Source organism: Rhynchophorus ferrugineus, unplaced genomic scaffold (genome assembly GCF_030347505.1).
Source record: "Rhynchophorus ferrugineus isolate W39M unplaced genomic scaffold, kcgeb_rfMv2 rfM6, whole genome shotgun sequence".
Lineage (NCBI taxonomy): Eukaryota > Metazoa > Arthropoda > Insecta > Coleoptera > Curculionidae > Rhynchophorus > Rhynchophorus ferrugineus.
Genome location: NW_027472585.1, coordinates 41,646,577 through 41,667,895, shown reverse-complemented (window position 1 = coordinate 41,667,895; position 21,319 = coordinate 41,646,577). Strand labels below are relative to the sequence as shown.

At 33.1% G+C, this 21,319-nt stretch overlaps 1 protein-coding gene across 1 annotated transcript in view; it reads right to left on the bottom strand.

Annotated features, from left to right (window-relative positions):
* The window catches only part of LanB2 (laminin subunit gamma-1), a 75,204-nt gene that overhangs the window by 42,393 nt on the left and 11,492 nt on the right, over positions 1-21,319 (bottom strand). Inside the window, exons 3-5 of the mRNA XM_076406738.1 lie at positions 13,673-13,937; positions 4,919-5,036; positions 2,572-2,755 (exon numbers count right to left, since the gene is read on the bottom strand). Of these exons, the coding sequence (XP_076262853.1) occupies positions 2,572-2,755; positions 4,919-5,036; positions 13,673-13,937 (567 nt within the window). The remainder of the gene's footprint in view (positions 1-2,571; positions 2,756-4,918; positions 5,037-13,672; positions 13,938-21,319) is intronic.

Here is a 21,319-nt window from a genome sequence, read left to right as displayed (position 1 = left end):
ATAAATTGACTGTTCAGCAGTCAATTGATTCGATCTCATTAATTATTCATGAAGAATGTGGTAGATACTCCGTGGAATAGTATAACACGATTACGACGTTGTTATTGATCGGATGGCAATTATTTTAAAATCTGTTGAAGTGTCTTTTTCAGTACGTTTTACAAGACCAACGTATGATGTTTGAAATGTTAACCAAATTGGAATATTAATGGGTTTCAACAATGTAATGATTGTTTAATGAATGTTGTAGTAGGAATGTGCAGCCACATCTGAAGTATCGGTACTTGATCTAACAGTAATTACAATTATGTATATGATGTGCTGGTATGCAAAAAAGAATATGAATATAGAATGAATTATAAAATGACTTAGTTTTGTGCTTGTTATTTTAACTTCGATATATTCGAATTGCAAGAGGGTGACGTTGTGTCTAATAATAAATACTTAGTCTAGTCTAGTCTAGTCTACTAGTATTTTTAACCGATTTAAAAAAGGAGCAGATTCTATGTTCGACTGTATATTTTTTTAATGTATGTTCGTCGACTTCTCCGTCAATTGTGGACCAATTTCCCAAATTCTTTTTTATTCGATAGAGCGCATTTCCGATCTGATGGCGGAATCCGGGAAAATCGAAAGAAACCCTCAAATTTCAAAGGCATGTACGTTAATATAAGTTAGTGGGTATAATAAGTTTTCACATATTTTTATGTATAAGAACTTTTCAATACAATTATTGTAGTACGATTTGTCCTTTGCTTCAAAATAGTCCTCAATTTCGGCGATCACTTCTTCATTCGACGAAAATTTCTTCCCAGCGAGCATTATATTGAAATCTGAGAACAGGAAACAGTTGCTGGGGGTCAGATCTGATGAATACGGTGGATGAGGAAGCAATTCGAAGCCCAATTCATGGATTTTTGCCATCGTTGTCACTGATTTGGGATACGGTGTATTGTCTTGTAGTGAAGCAGCACTTTCTTTTTCTTCAAATGCTGCCGTTTTTTCGAAATTTCGTTCTTCAACTGGTCCGATAACGCTATATAATAGTCGGTGTTGATGGTCCTTCCTTTTTTTGAAAATTATTCCATGCGCATCCTAAAATACAGACGCCATAATCTTGCCAGCCAACGGTTGCGTTTTCACGTGCTTTGGAGCGGGTTCTTCGTGTGCAGTCAATTCGGATAACTGTCGATTGGACTTCGGAGTGAAATGATCGAACCATGTTTCATCCATTGTCACATACCGATGCAAAAACTCGAGTTTATTACGCTTGATCATCCTCAAACACTGATCCGAATCATTAACTCGTCGTTGTTTTTGGTCAAAAGTGAGCTCGCGCTGTACCCACTTTGTACAGAGCTTTCTCATACCCAAATATTCGTAAATGATATGATGTACACGTTCAGTTGATATCTTTAGAGTGTCTGCTGTTTCATTTAACTTCAATTTATGGTCATTCAAAATCATTTTGTGGATTTTTTAAATATTTTCTTGGGTAACAACTTCTTTTGGACGTTCACTGCGTTCATCGTCTTCGGTGCTCATTTCACCACGTCTAAACTTAGCATACTAATCCTTGATGGTTGATTTTCCTGGGCAGTGCCAAGTTTTTGCTTCAACTGTATTTTTTCCTTCAAAAAGCAATATTTTATCAACACGTGAAATTACTTTCTATCAATTTTTTCACAATAGCGAAAGTTGCTTCACTCAAAATGCTATTGGTCATTAACATTTAATCGATACCTTCCTAGTGGATCGAACTAAGGAACCTCTGTGTCTCATTTGTTAGATTTAGTTTCCCATATTAACTAATAGAAATCATTGAGAAGCCTGATTCATTAAGGGATGTTTTTTCTTTAATGAAATCGGTTTTTAATATGTTATTGATTTCATTTATTTATTTTTTAAATTCAAAACATTTTAACTGCCGCCTTATTGTTTTGGGTTTCATTGGAACGCCCAACAGGTTGGAGGATTTTAGACTTTCAGTTTTTATTAATATTTCTTGATTAGTGTTATTGGCATTCTCCAAAAAATGCTCATGTATTAGAGAAACTCTAAATATCAATATTCGAACTTTTTGGTTCTCCAGGCTGTATCTATAAATTGTGGCTTTTAAACTTTTTAAAAACTAAGATTTCTTCAGATCGGGCAACAAAAAGTGAGTGCCGATGTATACATTTAATAAATCATTGGTATTAAAAGGAAAACTGATATTTTATGTGGATAATATAATAGTTTAATAGTTAGGTTCGGTTATTTAAATTTTTTTTCATTTATACTGGGCATTTTGACTAACAGATGTCGCTGATTAAAATACGGGGCCCAAAATAATCAAAAATTAACATACAATGTGATTGTAAAACAATATATAGTTAAATATATATAATTGTACTTAACCAAAATCGTTTCGACACTGTTATTCTATGGATATACCAGAATTTGAGCGGTTATGTCCTACATACAACGTGCTTTATTATCATAATTTAGGCAATCGCTTTTTATTATTACATATAATTTAGCGTTGCGAAATTATTTTGATTTATATAATGACATGTAAGCACCAATTACCTGCAGCTCCGGGCTTGTATCGAAATTATAGGCGGATGGACGGCCCTCTAGGGTTCCAAAGGCGACATTACCACCACGTAGCGGCGATATGTCCGAGTACTCAGATGTACAGAGCGCGCGAGTTTCCTCTCCGCGTTTGGTATGCGTCCAGTCAGGTAATCCGTATGTATCTCGACAGGTGGCGCTGTAAACGAAAAACAACAATTTTAAAAGATCCCAGAACAAATTTTAATAAAATATTGTATGCGTATTCTTGGATATCTCTAATATATAGATGTATAGATATATAGTTAATCTTCTTAGAATCTTTTTAGAGTATATATTTTGATATTAAACATAAATTATATATAAAAAAATGTCGAAAATATATTCTACTTACATTAATTAAATTCAATTGGCTTTTAAACTTAAAAAATTCGATGTTGTTAAAGTACCGGATACTTTCATACTAAACATATACCGTAGTTGTTGAAAAAATTGTTGAAAATATAGGATTTGCTTTTTATAACATTAATTAAATAAAATTCGATGTTTTTTATGTACTGGTATACATATACATTATAAGTGATATTATAACAAATAAATATGAGATACCAAATGTAGAACAAGAATTTGTGCAAATATTTCATTAATTTATCTTTTTACTAATTAAAATTCACAGTTGAACAATCAAACTCATTGATCACTGAAGCCTTTATCACTGGATATTCTCCCTTGACCATTAATAATTAATAATTTGTGAATCTTACCAACTGCAAAGTGACTAAATCGGTAAGATTTGTAATAAATCATCCAGTATTATTACTGGCGTGATAGAGAGGATTGTCACATTACTAGTATTAACTATAATAAATAAACATAGACCAACTGGATTCAAGTCCCAGTGGCATTGGAACTAGCTGAATGTAACTAATTAGAACTGACGAAGCAAGCTTGACCAACTTTACTTACTGCACTATTAAACCAATTTGAAAATGTGCTAAACCTGATTCTTCTCTTCAGATTCACTAACTTATGCTGAACTCCTCGCTGAGGCTCTATTTCGTCTTAAATAATGACAATCAACCTTAGATTGTTAAGTTTTTATGCAATCTTAAGTTTTTAACATATGTTTTATAATGAATTTGTTATTTTCAAGAGACAATCGAATTTCTGTTGTTTTTTCATTCACATGTCTTAAAAATGAAGTTCCAAAGAAATTTAAGTATTTTTACGCTAATTTAACGAAAAAGACTGCTGAACATCATCGATTGCTGTTTGAAGCTTATTTCAACCATACTTCATCGATTTCAACATATAAATGCTGGTTTAATCGTCTTAAAAGTGGTGATTTTGATACCGGACATTTGGACATATCTGGACAACTAAACAAATTTGTATTCGGTGATGATCCATGTAAAACGCAAGAAGAATATACAGAACGGTCTACAAAATATCCAGAAATATAATCCTAGATGTTGAACACGGGCGGGGTGCCAGCAGCGCCAACTAGAACCCGATAACGAATAGCTGGCAGCCCCGAGACGTTTATATGGGTATTTCCGATCATTCAGTATCCGACCATTGTTTGGTTTAGACGTGCCACCATCGACTGCCCGAGCCTCCTCACCAGGTAACACCGCTGCCATCCGTTTTATCTATTTTGTACTTTCTACATTTTTTATATTGCCAATAAATAACGGTCACATAATGTAAACACCACTGTTTCATTTCGTTTTACCTCCATCCACCGAGCCATATCATTTACCCTAAAGGTATTTTCTATCGCATGATTATAGGTGATGAAAAGTGAGTCCTTTATAACAATCCAAAACAAAAAAAAGCATTGAAGATTCCGGGTTATGCATCAACATCAACGGCAGAGCCGAATATCTATGGATCCAAGCTAATGTTCTGGATTTAGTGGGATCAGTTTGGTTATTACACTGCAACTGATGCGTCTGAGCCGAGAACCGTACGAAAAACGGTCGGAATAACAGCAAAGACGCAACATTGTTATTGTTCAGCATTCATTTGAATATGTTGAAAAACCGGAGAAAACATACTTGGGAATATTAAAATGGGAATGAGAATCATCGTTCTTTCGAGATGGAATCTGTAAATTGCCTGAGAAGATTATGAAAAAGTAGCGACTATCGATGAATAATATTTTAAATAAAATACATTGTACCAATTTTTCACAGTAAAGCTTAAAATAACAGAACAAATACTTATTGCCATCTGGGCAGATTGTGGAACTAAGACCAAGAGTACTAAAAAAATGGGACTAATAAGTTGAATGTTTCTAATTGATAATGAAACAACATCTTATTATACTACAAAATTACTAATAAACGACTAATTTTACCTGTAATATTGATATGGTATCCATGGACCACCTTCGTACGTCTTCTTCGACAGATAGAAACTCTCTGGGCGGGGTGACATGAACCACAGCCTTACGTAAGTGATGTCGAAAGCCTTTCCTGAAAACAATAAAAAAGAAAGGAATTAAAGTAATTCCGAATAGCGTTTCAAAAAAAACCCGATATCTTATCCCGTCATGAATAAAATATGGCTCGCTTATCCGTCGAACCATTTCGAACTGTTGTCTGTCAGATTTGATTTATTCGTTTCTCGATGGCTCAATCTGATTAAATCGTTTAAACAATCGTTGTTTTATGTCGATTTACGATTATTTTTTTACGGTTGTTGTGGCTTTGACGCTCGTTGGCCGTGTTAGGTTCCATTTGATAGCGAGGTAACGATTAAGCGTGTACAATTTGTTTTCTAAATACATTTAGGTTCCTCCGCCATATTGCAAGAGATTTTTTAATTTAGATGTTTAAAATTATATTTTAGGTACATATTATTCATTATGAATTCCTTCTGCTGGGTCAAATTCAGCAATGATTGTGAACAGCGATATCTATTGGCGAAATGCATAAAGAACATGTTTCAAACTGGCCAGTTTAAGGGTTTTGACAACTTTCTACATACGAGCGTCACTATTTATATCTCGGGAATAGGAAAAAAAACAAATAGTTAAGCTGCGAATATATTTTTATTGTTTGTCAAAGTACTCGCCACGATGATTGATACACTTTTGCATGAGCTTAAACCAATTTTCAAAGCATTTATTCCATTCCGAATGATGTATCTTCAAAATATGATTTTTGAACGCTTCAATCACTTCTTCGGGCAATAAAAATAGTTGACCATATATTTTATTCTTCACGGATGGGAACAAAAAAAATCATTGGTTGAAAAATTAGGGCCGCACGACGGATAACCCATCAATTCTATGGTTTGAGTGCTGAAATAATCTCTTGTTTGAGCCGATGTGTGAGAGTTTGCATTGTCATGATAAAGAACAATCCGGCGTCTCTTGTTTGTTTTCCTTATTTCACCGAAGACTTCTTGCAACCAAATAGTTGTGTACCAATAAAAATTTACTGTCCTACGATCCTCTAGAGACAATGTTGCAATATGACCAGTTTTCCCAAAGAAACAGGTCACCATATTCTTTGAAGTGCTTCGTGCGCCAACAACTTTTGTTGGATTTGGTTCATCTTCAAACACCCATACACTCGACTGCTGCTTACTTTCGGGCGCATACAAATATATCCAAGCAATCATTCATATAATCATCAAGCATATAATCAAGCACCGCGATTGAATTTTTTGAAGTTTGGACACTTCTGTAATTTGTGTGATACTCAAAATGTTTTTTCAAAATGTTTATAAAATGTATAGTATATTAATATACGTCAAAAACTTGGATTATATTCCATGAAATTAAGGGAGTCACAATAGAGTTAAATCATCAGCCACAATATTCCCAAGAAATACATTTCTAATCATGAGTTCGGTTTCCTTTCATTTTTGTTGTTCTTCAGTTCGCAAAACAATCGTTTCCAACAACATTAAGGATTTAGGATTTAATATAGAAATTTATTTGAATATAAATCATATTTACATTGTACCGCAATATTGAGAGTAAATCATGATATGTATGATGATTGATGTTCATAGAAACATATTATTTCTATAAGAAATTTTCTAAAATTCTTGCTGGTGACATATGATGTCAGTAAACAGTCAGTAAATAAATGATATTGGACGCGAAATGATCAATATGATTTTATTAATATGGAATAATTGTGAATTTTAAGGCACACAAGAAGTTTGTGCTCCTATACAAACGTATATAAAATGATAAGTTTTTTCGATATGTTGTAGCTTTTTTTTGTTAGTAGTCGAAGTAGTGTTTGAGCCTAATAATGAAAAGTCAGCGATTTATTAACGAAAATGGCTTCATTATTTCTCGAAGTATTTGCCATGATGATCTATTCTCTTTTTGTGCACTTGAACCAATCTTCGTAATAACTTTTTCACTCTAAACATGGTTTTTGAATGTCTCTACAGCTTCTTCAGGCGTCTCCGCAATTTATACTTGATATACAAGAATAAAAATCCATTTGGTGCCAAATCAGGACTGTTTAATGGAATAGGTGGTTGTTTCAGCCAATGTGTGAGAGCTGACATTGTCATGATGAAGAACAATCCTTAGTAGCAGCTTTCTTCTTCGTATTTCAAGAAGCACTTTTGGTAAACCAGTGGTTGTGTATCATTCAGAATTCATCGTTCTACGTTTCTCTAGTGCCATTATAAAACGAAAAAACTTAAAAGGCTACACATGAGTTTGGGTTTATTAACAAACACTCAACAAGTTATTTGTATGATAAGTTCATAAGGTACAGAAAATGTTATCGAAGAAATACACTGAACTATTAAAATGTTACATTGCAGCTAGAATATATAGAGTCAAACAAGAGGAAGTCTACTCTGCAATAAAGAAGCTAAAAAAGCTGTCCCACAAGGAAGTGTATAATAAATACTATTATACAAACAATAATTGAAATCTATATGGACATACACATTTCAGTTCTGGGGATATTCCGTCAAAATAATATAAATACAATAAAATTTTCCAGAACAAAATCTTGAGGAGTATTGTAGGTGCAGCGAAATACTACTTACATGATGACCTTCAGATACTGACTGTTACTCTGGAAATTAAGAGAATCGCAAGGAGACATGACGAGATACTCCATTCCCATTTCAATATCTACGTAATACGACTCTTGGATAATACCAGAACTGGACACAGACTGAAGAAAACCAAACTATTTGATCTAGTGTAGTTGAGTGTAGTAAGGTGCATTTAATAGAAAAACATTAGTGTAAACATAAACATTATTAGAGACTAGTGCTGGGAACTATCGACTGAAATTGACTATCGACTGTTTAGTAATTGACTACTTTTTACTATCGACTGTTTCAGCCGCTATTTTTGGTTCGAATGATTTTACTACTTTTTACCAATGACTATTTTAGTCGATAGTTTTCAATCACTATTTTCGGTCCGACTGATTTTATTACTATTTAGTATCGACCGTTTCAGTCGTGTACTTTTAGTTATTATTTTCGGTTCTACTAGTCGATTGTTTCGACTGTTTTGACTGTTGTCAGTCGATTGTTCCCAACGCTATTGGAGACTAAAATAGGGCCAATGGGTCCTCCTAGATATATACCTAGATTTAGGTTATTATGAACATAAATTGTAGGTTAGTCGGAAACTAGTAATAATCTAGTACGTAATTTATTTCCAAATGTTGAAAAAGTATCAAAAATGTTATTTTTTCAATAAAATGCATTCTTTTCTTGGTCGTTGGAGTAGTATGTATATCCATAATATATATTTTTAAATAAATAACCAATAGATAAAGCGATATTTTCTGATTGTCATGACGCAGTGCTTTTGCTTGTCATTATATCTCAATCAAATAAGTTATCTCGACTTAAATACGAAAATAAGTACATTTTAATAAATCCACTAATTCTATTTTTGTGATTGTCTTCATCCGAATACCCTATTTGCTTGGGTCACCTGGTAAAATATTTTATCCCAATACCAATACAGCTCTATTATTCGATACTAAATCTCAATTAAGATAAATTTATTGGCCGATATGAAGTTTACGAACGGAATTCGGCCAAACAACCGACGGAAGACATAAATAAGATTGTTCGTTTGGCGCGTTGTTGTGTATGGGAGACAATGCGTAGGAATCCAGCCGAACTTATCGGACCCTGTGACGGGATTTTTGATAATAGTTCGGCGATAAAGAAGTTCAACGGTTAGTTATCGGGTTACTTATGTATAACTGTGAACTTTATTTGTTGGCCGTTTGTCTTGGTTAGTTCAAATATGTGGGTTTGTTGATTTTATTTACAAATTAATGCGGGGCTTTGTTTTAAGAATAAAATAAGCAATGATCATATTTTCCTTCAATTTGAGCGTTCTTTAGTTACTTTTTTTATTAGATTTTATTGGTTTTTGCAATCATTTGAAAACTAGGTATCTAGGACCAATGATCCTTTAATTGATGTCGGGACTAATACTGTTCATATATTAATTAAAACTGCAGTTATTATGGTAAAGAGTTCACTGCACTGTACGATTAAATGGTCATATAGTTTGATTCTCCTTCTGTGTCATTTTTGAATGTTATCAAAGAGTAGAGTAGCGACCGCTACAACCCTTTAGGCCACCACAAATTCACCTACATCAAGTTCAAAGGTTGACAACGCTGATGGATTGGTGCCATGTGGTTACCGGCTTTAAAAAACCATCACGATAACGTCTCGCTCTCTTTTCTTTTCTCTACTCCCTTGTAATAGTACCACTTCCTAACGCTGCCGTACTTCCTTTACTTAACCTAATATCCTGTCCATTCTCCCCTCGACCACATGTATCATTTAACATCGAAATAAACAAGTTTTTGTTCAACCAGTGTTTGCAGTTCGAATGGGAATTCCTTCTACAAAATAGTAGTGAGGGTTCGGAAGAACAATTGCATCGACAGCCACACATTCCGACTAATCGGAAGAACATTCCTATAATTGGTGACCCCGAAGTGATTGGAGCGCCTAATAGATAAACCTGCTCAACAGAAGCCACTCGACAGGTGCTCGACACGTGCATGGAAGGATAGCACGTGGAACCCATCAACATCATATGGTCGACGTTATCCCACGAATCTAACGCGGGAGACGAAGACCACAGAAGCCCATCATGCATGACATCAACGCGTGAACACCCTTGCATCACGTAACGGGATATGTAAGGCACCACACTTATTATAGGTACACTCAAAAAAATCGTTGGATCAAAAAGGTTATATATATATATACTACTGTATATATCGTGACTGGGATCATTTTCCTTGTCGGATTTTGCACTCTGACCTAGGACAATCACAAATATTAAACAATCACAAAAACAAATTTACGATCATGCCTCAGCAGGATTCGAACACGCGACTATCGCAAGAGTAGGTGGACCGTCCTGACGCCTTTACCACTGCGCCATCAATGGAATTGGTGTATGATATCTTCAGGGGCGTTCAAATTTGCGGTTAGAAATGACATTTGACACTTCTTGTAAAGACTTTATTTTAAAAACTTTTTTTTTGTTAAAACAATTTAATGATTATAGGAAAAACTTACTGTTTATTTATACATAACATAATCTTGCCAGCTATATTGTATACTCTAATCTTAATAGCTATAATTTTGTATCTCACATCAGCTGTTCAATTTATTCTTCAGACATGTCAGTTGACAGTAAAAATTGAAGACCGTGTGGAGGAAGACATTATTTAAACAAAATGCTCTATGAATGTTTTTATGTCCTTGATGATGATTGATTGATTGTTTGAAATGATGTTTTTTTACATATTTAAGACACAAAACAAATTTTGTTCAAATAATTCGAAAGGTTGACGTGAAAATAAATGACAACATATTAAAAAAATAAAAGAAAATGTTAATTAAAACCATGCCTTAACGACTCCATATTTATAAAGTGTATAATCCTTTGATCAAAAACTAGTATTACCAAGAAATCATGAGATATCTTCTTCATGAGAGAAAAACTGCAACCATTTTTTTTACCTGATTTATCTCCGACGGAATTTTTTTCCAAAATATCGTCTTTAATGGATTGAATATATTAAAGTAGAACTTTTTCTTCGTTTTAATAGGAATAAACCTAGATAAACCCAAACTGAGTTTTATTCATATATTATAGAGGACGAAGAAAGGACCATTTCAAAAATATATTCTCGTAATATTTTTAAAATTATGACAGTTGTCTGGTACTGAGACCTAATTCTATTTTATTCAGATAATATTTATAGATCTGGAAACCTATCTTTGTGGGTGTTAATGACCTCTAGTGGACCGTTGTGCAGTGACTCTATTTACGATACACGGCATTTCCATAATAATTATTGTCCTTACCGATGATTCCCGAACAAATGCGTTTCTTATCTTTCGAATGACGCGACATTTTCTTGGATTTTGATAAAAAGTGGTATTTCTATAAATCACTGTTATCTTACACATTTTTTTAATGCAGTCGTTGATTTTTGATGACAATTGTTATTTTAATGACAAATTTTATTAATTATCTTATATCGTTTACATTGATGCGATAGAAGAATATTTAGAGAAGGTTCATGCTAAGTTTCAAGTAAATTGGATCATGTTGAACGTCAGATTCGAAAGAGTAGAGTAGTTTCAAGAAAAATGTGTTTAAAACTTCATTTTTAGACGCCGATTTTTTCTGACGCTTTCTAGACTAATATGGGGATTAAAATAGTTGACCACAATCTTCATTCTTTTATTTACAATGTTAATGGTATTCTTGTCTTTATTCTGATAATATTGAATATTTGTTTAAAATAGTTCTAATTGATATACAATTAGAATATTTAAGTACAATAATTTCGTTAGTTTGTTAGATTGTTTTAGACCTGCTTATATCTATCGAAATATTTTAATTTATCTATGGTAATCATCACCTTCGTGGGAGTTCAGTGGTATTTACGCTCTTCCATCCTAATGACATCGTTTGTTGTTTGTTCTCTGACCTACCAGCGGGTTTTATTTTGTTATCTAATGCTTACTGTGCATCCTTTAATAGTAAAGTATTTTCTACACGTCACTTTTCTTCAGATATACTGAATTATCACCAGCCATTGAATATTGAAAAATTAATTATTTTTTCTATGAATTCTTTGAAATATCAAAAATGTTGAACATCAACATATTCTAGTGTTTTTGTTTACAATATTCTCATGAGAAATCGAATAATAACTGTATATTTTACCATACAGTGTCCAGTACTGAAACAATTTATTATACTGAATTATTTATTTAGTCCAGCTTAATAACATCAAAATAAAATCCTTATTTTAGTATAACATATTCAATAATTTATTGAATTAAGTGATATGATTATCAATTCATCAATAAGTAAAATGGTAACTAGCTAATTAGGTGTTTAATCATCTTCTGTTTTTATTTGTTCAATTTTTCTCATGAGGGTCTGAAAATATTAAGAATTTAAAAAATTTTACCACTAATAAATTATGTTAGAGAAACGAAAAGGAGTTTATAAAACAAAGGTAATATTATTACTTGTAATTGTTAAACTCTCAATCTCATTTTGTGCTAGCCGTTTGACAGTCCTCACATTTTTCCAAAAAATAAAAGCTCTTTGTTTTCTAAATCCATCACAATTCATAATTTGTATTTCAAAATACTGTTTGTATATTACTATTTAAATTTATCATAATTCCAACAATCTATCTACAAACAAATTGATGTATACGTTTTTGCCAACCGTCTAGTCTTCGAGGCAACAAGAATGGATTAGATGTTTGAGTGGCTAGAAGAGTTCCTCGATTCGTTTATATTCCCATCAATAAATTGAAAGGCAGATATCTTCAAGATATACGAAGATATTCATATTTGTCATATCATTATAATATTGCTTTGGGACTTGGTTTATGTTGCTATGTATTTAGACACACAGTGTCGTTCTATATCGTCTTTCCATAAAATAAAAGCTTGTCAAATAAAATACACCCGGCTTGGTTGGCGCAGTGGTAAAGGCGACAGGATGGTCCAGCTACTGTTGCAATAGTCGTGGGTTCGAATTCTGCTAGGGCATGGTCGTAAATTTATGTTTGTGATTGTCCTAGGCAAGAGTGTAAAATCCGACAAGGAAAATGATCCCAGTCACGCCAGTAACCGGGCTGGGTAAGACCGGATCTCTTCTGGGATGATTTCTAAGTTAGTCACTCGCCAGTCGGTAGGCTTAATGCCTAGGACCGTGGTTCGGAGCCCACGTTAAACAGTAGGTCCAGTCCAGATAAACCCTCGTTGGTAAAAGGATATTTTAAAATTGTGTTGTTGTGTTTTAAATTCTTGTGTTCATAATTTATATCTTAGTCTCTGTTATAATAATGATTATGTATTAACACTGCCGCTTTTCTATTAGATGCATCTCTCTACATCACACTACACAAGATGAAATGTTTTGATTTGTTTGATTCTATATCCTGTTCTGGAATTATGTTATGGAATCTATTGAAGAAACCTTCTTGTTGGTAAAATTATCACTTTGCCACACAAGATTTCCGAGATTATTTAGCTACAATATTCTGTTGAAGCGTTAAGCCATTAAAATAAATTTGTCGATTATAGAGATACCAGATCGAATGGGAGTATGTTACCTTGTTTCAATCGTTAAGATCGATGATATTTCCTGAACTAAAACAGGCAAATTAGTTATGGTACTGGTTATCACTTAAAGACTCATAGGTTTCTCTTTAAACACCATATAGTTTTCTACACCATGCATTGTACTTTTCCCTTTCTGGATGTGAAAAAGCAACATATGACGAAAATTATCTTCAGGAATCTTTTTATTCTTAATGAGCAATAACTTTTACAAGAGTAAATAATGTTACTTTTGTTAACAGAATGTTCCATGGACTGTTATCTTCCAAGCCTACAGTATGGTTTCATTCAATCATAATTCCTAGAGAAATGCGGTTTTAAAATCATCTATTAGGAAAAACCGTACCTCAACTTTATGCGACAAATATTTAGACCGCCCTGGTATGTTATGTATGTTATCATTATAATTTATATTTAATAAATCTTTAACAGTTTACGATAAATCAAAAACCGAGATGCTTACCAAACTTTAGTGTCAGGTTGACCTGGTTGGGCCATTGAATTTGCTCGAGCATGGTCTCCGATTGCCACCAGGTGGGGCTGTCGACATTATGGATGTCGGTGAGGAAACGGGCGTGGTGCTCGCCCGCCCTGCATATCTCGCAGGACTTGCGGATGCCCGTTACGCCCGTTTGCACGCAGTACTCCTGGTCGCCTTCTTCGCCGCAGGTGTTGGTAGCTTCCATTTCCACGTTGAAGGCGGCATTTTCGAATTCGGGGATGCATCTCTGGAAATAAAATCGTAATTTGTATTTAGTGATGTTCAATTACATACTATTGTACCGTCTAGAGCAATCTGCCTAGAGGACAATGAGTATTTATGTTTAAATTCTGTATACATGGCATGTAGAAATTTACTTCATTAAGAAGAATATCAGATCGGATGGTTTTAGAGATTTTAGTCTATATATTTTATTGTCCCTTCAAATATTTAGCAAACAAGGGAGTATATTGGATTGCATTGATACTCTTTCGAAGTACTGAATTACACTCGTTATTAGTTCTAGACTAATCAGTATCACTTCACTTGAAACATAGTACGGAGCATCGACAATGGCACGTATCACTTTATTTTGGAGCCGTTGTATGATGGATATATTAGGTTCCCCACAGTAGGATACCATATGACTAAATAGGCTTGAGTATAGATTTATACAATAATATCTTGCTATCTAATAATAACTTGGATTTATGCCCGATAAGCCAATATATTTGGTAGATTTTAAATCCAAGTTGTTTCCTTTTGGCTGAGTTTGATTTGAGTGGATATTATTTCGTTGGCTTTTATTTGATACCTTTTCAGCCATATTTGTATTTGATTTAGACGTGTTTGTAAGTTAATTAATAGTGTCGTCTGCGTATGTTGCCAGTGTTTTTTATTGTTGCTGGTAAATCAGCTGTGTACAGAAGATATACTACTGAACTCAGTACACTACCTTCTTTTGAAGGTAGTGTTTTAAGTCTTTTGAACTGCCTCTCACTCTTACTGTTAATATCCTTTTTGAATTATTGTTCTGTGTCTGGTTCCAACCTTTTATTTGTGAGGTAGCATATTCCTGCCGATGCTCGTTTACTTTTATCAGTTCCATTATAAATAAACATATACCAATTATACATTTTAGAAATTCCAGATCCTTTCTTTCAGTTCGTTTATCATTAGTATATCTATTTTCCTCCAGTTCAAGTTATTCCTCCAGTTCCTCGTCTTTACTCGACAGTCCCCGTGTGTTCTACGTTTCGATCTTCTTCACTTCCCCCATCTTGTTGGTCTATGATTTTTTTTATCTCTTCCAATTTTAACTTCTAGAATTTACTTTCATTTCTTCGTTCTTTCCCCATTTTTATTCGCCTAGTCCTTTTCTTTTGTCGTCTTCGCCTAGACACTATCACATACACCAATTATCCCAATTAATTATTTTCGAATATCTCTCTTGTACGCTGTCGTTGTCTCTCTCCAACCCATCCACTTCTTGTTTGCGTCGGTCCTTTAGACAAGTTTTCTTCAATATATATTATTTCTATTAACTTAGTTTATTTCTATTCTCCATGATCACTTGTTTATTTTTGGTATTTTCCATTTCACCTAAAGGGGTCCTAACACTAAATTTTCTGATCTATTACAATGATATTTCTATCCGTAGGACGCGTTTTACAAAAGCCTAAATTTTATGTTCCAATTGGTTTCCATGATCTATCTCAGAATCTCATTTTCTTTTCATCCATATAATCATTTCTATTTGTCATTTGCCTTACATCTATCTTAATAACTCTAATATCGTTGTTTAGTCTCTCAGTTCCTCCCTAGCCTTGCATTTTCACTCTCCCTCACTTATACTAACCCCCTATTTTAATAGTTTTTTGATAAAATCTTTATTAGATATACTTAGTTCAATTTTAATTATAAATTAATTTATTACTAAATTTCATTTGTACTTGGATTCATTCACAAGCAAGACTAGAGCGAGATAAATACATTAACATGTATTCATTAATTATAAAATTATATTAACTTAAGCTATAGTTTGCACTAATAGTATACACTTTATATAAGTTCGTATGGTTTGGTTCGCTTCAATCTTCTGATATCCTCCGCGTTGTCTATTAGTTGTATGGATTCCTCGTTAGTATCATTTAGTAATCTTTTTTCGTGTTTTAAGGCCAAATCTTGGATAACTTCGCAAATTCATTTGATTTCCAGGTCATTGTGCAGCTCTTTGTTGGTTACGTAGCGATAAGCATTAGTAATTTATCGAATAATTTTGTTTTGGCAGCGTTAGATGACTAGTTGATTTGAATTGGCAAAGTATAGTGCAACCCCAAATTTGCACCCCATGGGTCTAAATTGGCTTTTGATTGTCTGATAAACCAATCTCTTTGATATTAGATTAAGTTGAGAGTATCTTCCGGCTACCCAGAATGGTTGTTTTATTTTGGTTCTAATATGTTTTGCTTTTTGTCTAACATGATGTTTCCAATTTAATCCACTAATTTTACCTATCTTTCAATATGGATGCCGAGGTCTTTGAATAAGATCTGGGTACTTTCATTTTTGTTCATGAAGTATATTTTTCATAAGCCATTCAAATCAATACATATCTTTCGGCAACGTCTTATTCCATTTAAATGTGTTACTAGAAAACTTATAAAAAAAGTAAACTAATTGCATAATGATCTATATATAGTACAAATTACGTAATATACTATAAAGCCTTCAGTATTAATTCATACTACTAATAATATTCCGTTGATTACGTAAACTACAGGAAAAATTAAACCCAATTTTATTTAATAATAAAATGCAGAGATATAAAACAATTTTAAAATTTTAATTTTTTTAGTTGGTTCAACAAGCAGTATTAAATGGAATATTAATGTGTTCGTCTTGACGCGGAGTAGACATCTATTTTTTTTATGAATCTGTGTATGTTTATCTTCAATTGTAATATTAACCACTTCTGAACAATTAAGCCCACTCGACGTTGTTTCTGAAGAGGTTGTTTAAATATATGGTCAGATTTAAATTCAATTAATTGTGTTTGGTAATAGCAATCAATCATCATTAAATATTTAAACATTGAAGAGTTTTGTTGGGTATCTAAATTGCGATTGTTGCTAATAATATTTAGTTATATCAATATTATCAGTTTGAGTTTATGTTATCACTTGTACCGTTCATATCATCTTAGATAAAATATTTTTAACAAAAAAATGTAACCGACTTCAAAAAATAAATAAGAAACTCACTAAAAAGTAAACAATAATCTTATAAAACTTAGATATTTAACCCAAAAAACAAAGTCTTGAAATAAAAATATATACATAATAGTCGTTATAATAACTAAATAAAAATAAACAAAAAACTTATTTAACCAATCCATTACACCTATTTTATATTCTACTAAATATACGCAATCTAGCTTAATACCTACATCAATCTATTTTTCTATTTGTAATATTATTTTAACTACTACCAACAGCTCTTCCTTTTTTGAAGTCGGTTGCCAATAAGTAGAGAAGATCAGAATCAAACTCAGATAACTGTTCAGGTTAGTCGGAAGATACTCTCAACCTGATCTAAGATCAAAGAAATTGGTTTATGAATTAATTATAACACCTATTTGGTCATGAAATTTTGATCGAGACAACTGGTAATAGAACGGAGCAATATTTGTATAATAAGGCCAATACTGAAGCATCAAACTTTATTTTATCGTGCCTTTTGGAGTATTTTAGACTATTTTCTTTCAATACATAATTTTGTTTCAATATACGCAATGGTTACATTTGATATTAATAGTTCAGGTTTCCACTTTAATTAAAGTTTAATCATCTTTACACATCTTTTGAGAAATGCTACGAATTAATTTCAACGTTTAATATATTTACAAATACATAATATTTAATAGTAACTATAAGAAAGCCTGAATATTAAAAATAATGGAGTAATATGAAAAAATATATTAAAAAGCTTTCCAATTTTGTGAAGGTGTTAAATATTCATTTCTATTTCCCATGCACCTGCTTCATCTATAAATATTGCGGCGCTTAAATGATTACCAACTTGGTTCTCACACCCACTGAGTTACAGTTACAATAATAAGCCTAACACGAAGAAAAAAGGAGTATTTTAGTGCTTAAAATGAAATACTAAAGGATATTTGTTTTATATGGATTTTTACGTAATTTTATTATTTTAGAATTAGTTTTGGATGGTTTCTAACAGGATAATTTATGTTATAATAGGTCAATTGAAAAGTCCCCGGCCTACCATAGTAAAACACATTTTTTTGCTAAAATTATTTATTTTTAATCAACATAATTCCCGTCAAAGGTGATACACTGATTATAGCGACACTCCAACTTTTCAGTGCCATTTTTGTAGTACCATTTGTCATTTTGAGATCTGAGAACAGGATATAGTCGCTGGGGGGCCAGATCTGGAGAATACGGAGGATTCGAAGCCCAATTTATAGATTGTTGCCATCGTTTTCACTGACTTGACACGGTGCATTGTCTTGGTGAAGCAGCACTTTCTTTCTCTTCAAATGCGGCTGTTTTTCGGCGATTTCGTGCTTCAAACGGTCCAATAACCAATAAGTAGCTACTTACTGCCGCATTTTCGGTATTCGGTTAAAGTTGGTATTTTTCGCACCATTGTGCAACGTTACCATTAGCTGGTGAGATCTCTCATATCACATCCCTATCTATATCTGATACTTTAGTTTCTGTATTGTGTACACATAGGGTTATATTACATTAGTATATTGATTTATTTTACATTTTACGGTTATCCTCATGATAAGAATTAATTGAAATCTAGTTTGTGAATACAAGGAAATATATCGTATTCTTGAAATATTCCTATAATATACAAGAGCTGACAACGTGGCAAAATCAAATTTTATTACGTATGTTATGTGTCCCCATAAGTAAACTCTTGTTATTTCCTCAAAATACCATTCGAGATAAATTATCCTTAATTTTTTTTTTAATAAATTAAGTGTCGGCAGCATATTCTTTTGAGTTTGTTACAACAATCCCGCTTCCAATATTGTAAGACCTAATAACAAGATTACAAAAATTGCAGCAAGTCCTCTACATTGACAAATATACCTAATATAATTTTGTTTTTATGGGGGAGTTAGTGGAAAATGAGGAAACTGACGTTAAAATGGAATGAATACATGATAATGCTGGGTTACATGCCGTAAGTATCGTAAAAATATACATCGAAAGAAGAAAAGGCCCATATTGTTTCCTTGTTTCACATCGCCCCTTGTTTCTTTCCAAAGACAGACGTTTTATTGAACATTTGGTTGTTGATAGAGTAAAAAAAATCAATGTACCAAGGCCTAGGCCTTAATATTATTTACAGAAAAAACAGATACTGATTATGAAGCAGATGTTCTTATGAAGACTCAAAAACGGACGCAACTTTCCAAAATTCCGAATGATGCATGGTTAAAGACTATTGAAAATATTGTTAGAGTTCATATCTGTAACAGTTTTGTTAAAAATACATTAAACCTAGCTTTATGCCTAAAAAAAGCTTACTTAGGAAGTGTTTACGCACATGTACTTTTAGTGACCATTTAACAGGTATTTACTAAAATGAAAAATAAACTTACTTCGGTCCATTCGTGAATGAAACTTACATTCAAACTTTGTCGTATTTTTATTACCATCAGATAAATGGAAAAAGTTTTAAATGGGACTCGACATCGAGATGGATTAGTGGTTGTAAACGTCATAACTTTTAGTCAAAAATCAAACAAATCTCCAGGTAAACTAAAATATTTTCTGGGGAGTATTTAAACAGTGATTTATGATGGTTAAATAGCTACCTAGTTCCCTAAAAGTAGTTAATTTAGAACTGTTCTTGTCGAGTTTAAAATGTTTTCTAAAAGTGTAAATATTTATTTTTATATTTGATATTTTAATTGCGTTTTGTCTTTAATTTTGGTAATGTTTATGTACACAGTAGTAAACAAATAATAACATAATGACGTGCCATTGGTCAAATATATCAAATTAAAATATAATTTGTATGGTATGTTCACTGATTGAATATTGAGGTCTTTTCTTATTTCTTTACATATCATCCTGTCCAACTTTGTCCCGCCCCGGACTCTTCTGTTCCATTTATGCTGCTTCTAATTTATTTTTAACTCTCCTTGATAATAACAGGTCAATTGAAGAATTCCCGGCCTGACACATAGATGGCGCTACCTAAATTAAATCCATATGTTTTTTAGTTAACCCTAGCCCTCAAAAGATGCGTGTAAAATTTTGACAGCCGTCGAATCACTAGTTTATGAATTATAGCATTTTGAGTGAAGCAACTTTTGTTATTGTGAAAAAAATGGATAGAAATACAGTTGAAGCAAAAACTTGGCTTGATGCCGAGTTTCCGGACACTGCCCCAGGAAAATCAACCATAAGTTTAAACGTGGTGAAATGAGCACCGAAGGCGGTGAACGCAGTGAACGCCCAAAAGAGGTTGTTACCGACGATAACATTAAAAAAATCCACAATATAATTTTGAATGACCGTAAATTGAAACTGAATGAAATAGCAGACACTCTAAAGATATCAACTGAACGTATACATTATATCATTCACGAATATTTGGGTATGAGAAAGCTCTGTGTAAAGTGGGTGCCGCTCGAGCTCAGTTTTGACCAAAAAAAACAACGAGTTGATGATTTTGAACAATATTTGAAGATGATCAAGTGTAATAAACCCGAGTTTTTTCTTTGATATGTAACAATGGATGAAACATGGCTCCTCATTTCATTCCGAAATCCAATCGACAGTGATTGACATCCGAGTGGACTGCAGACGATGAACCCGCTCCAAAGCGTGGAAAAACGCAACAGTAGGCTGGCAAGGTTATGGCGTCTATATTTTGGGATGCGCATGGAATAATTTTCATTGACTATCTTGAAAAAGGAAGGACCATCAACAGCGACTACTACATAGCGTTATTGTACTGTTTGAAGGACGATATCGCCGAAACATGGCCGCATTTGAAGAAAAAGAAACTGCTGCTTCACCAAGACAATGTACCGTATCACAAGTCAGTGAAAATGATGGTAAATATCCATGAATTGGACCTCAAATTGCTTCCTCATCCACCGTATTCTCCAGATCTGGCCCCCAGCGACTATTTCCTGTTCTTAGATTTCAAAATAATGCCCGCTGGGAAGAAATTTTCGTCGAATGAAGAGGTGATCGCCGAAACTGAGAAAAATGTTATCGAAAAGTTGGAGGGTCGCTATAATTAGTGTATCACCCTTGAAGGGAATTATGTTGATAAAAAAACTAATTTTGCCAAAAAAATGTATTTTACTATGGTAAATAAAATATTACGTTTGATCAGTAAATTGTTTTGTGCATTGCTATTTTAGTTTTGCTTGATATTTGGTTGCTTACACAAGTTCAGTTTGGTTGCTCTACAGCCTGAATTTGGGTATTTGTTACTTGTGGCTATCCTATGGTTTTCATTTTAATTTATTCATTGTCATTTCATATTCTATTTGTATCATACTCCATCTGCTTACGATTTTCTGTGGGTTTTCCTTGTGAGATCAGTTGTTATCATTTCAGT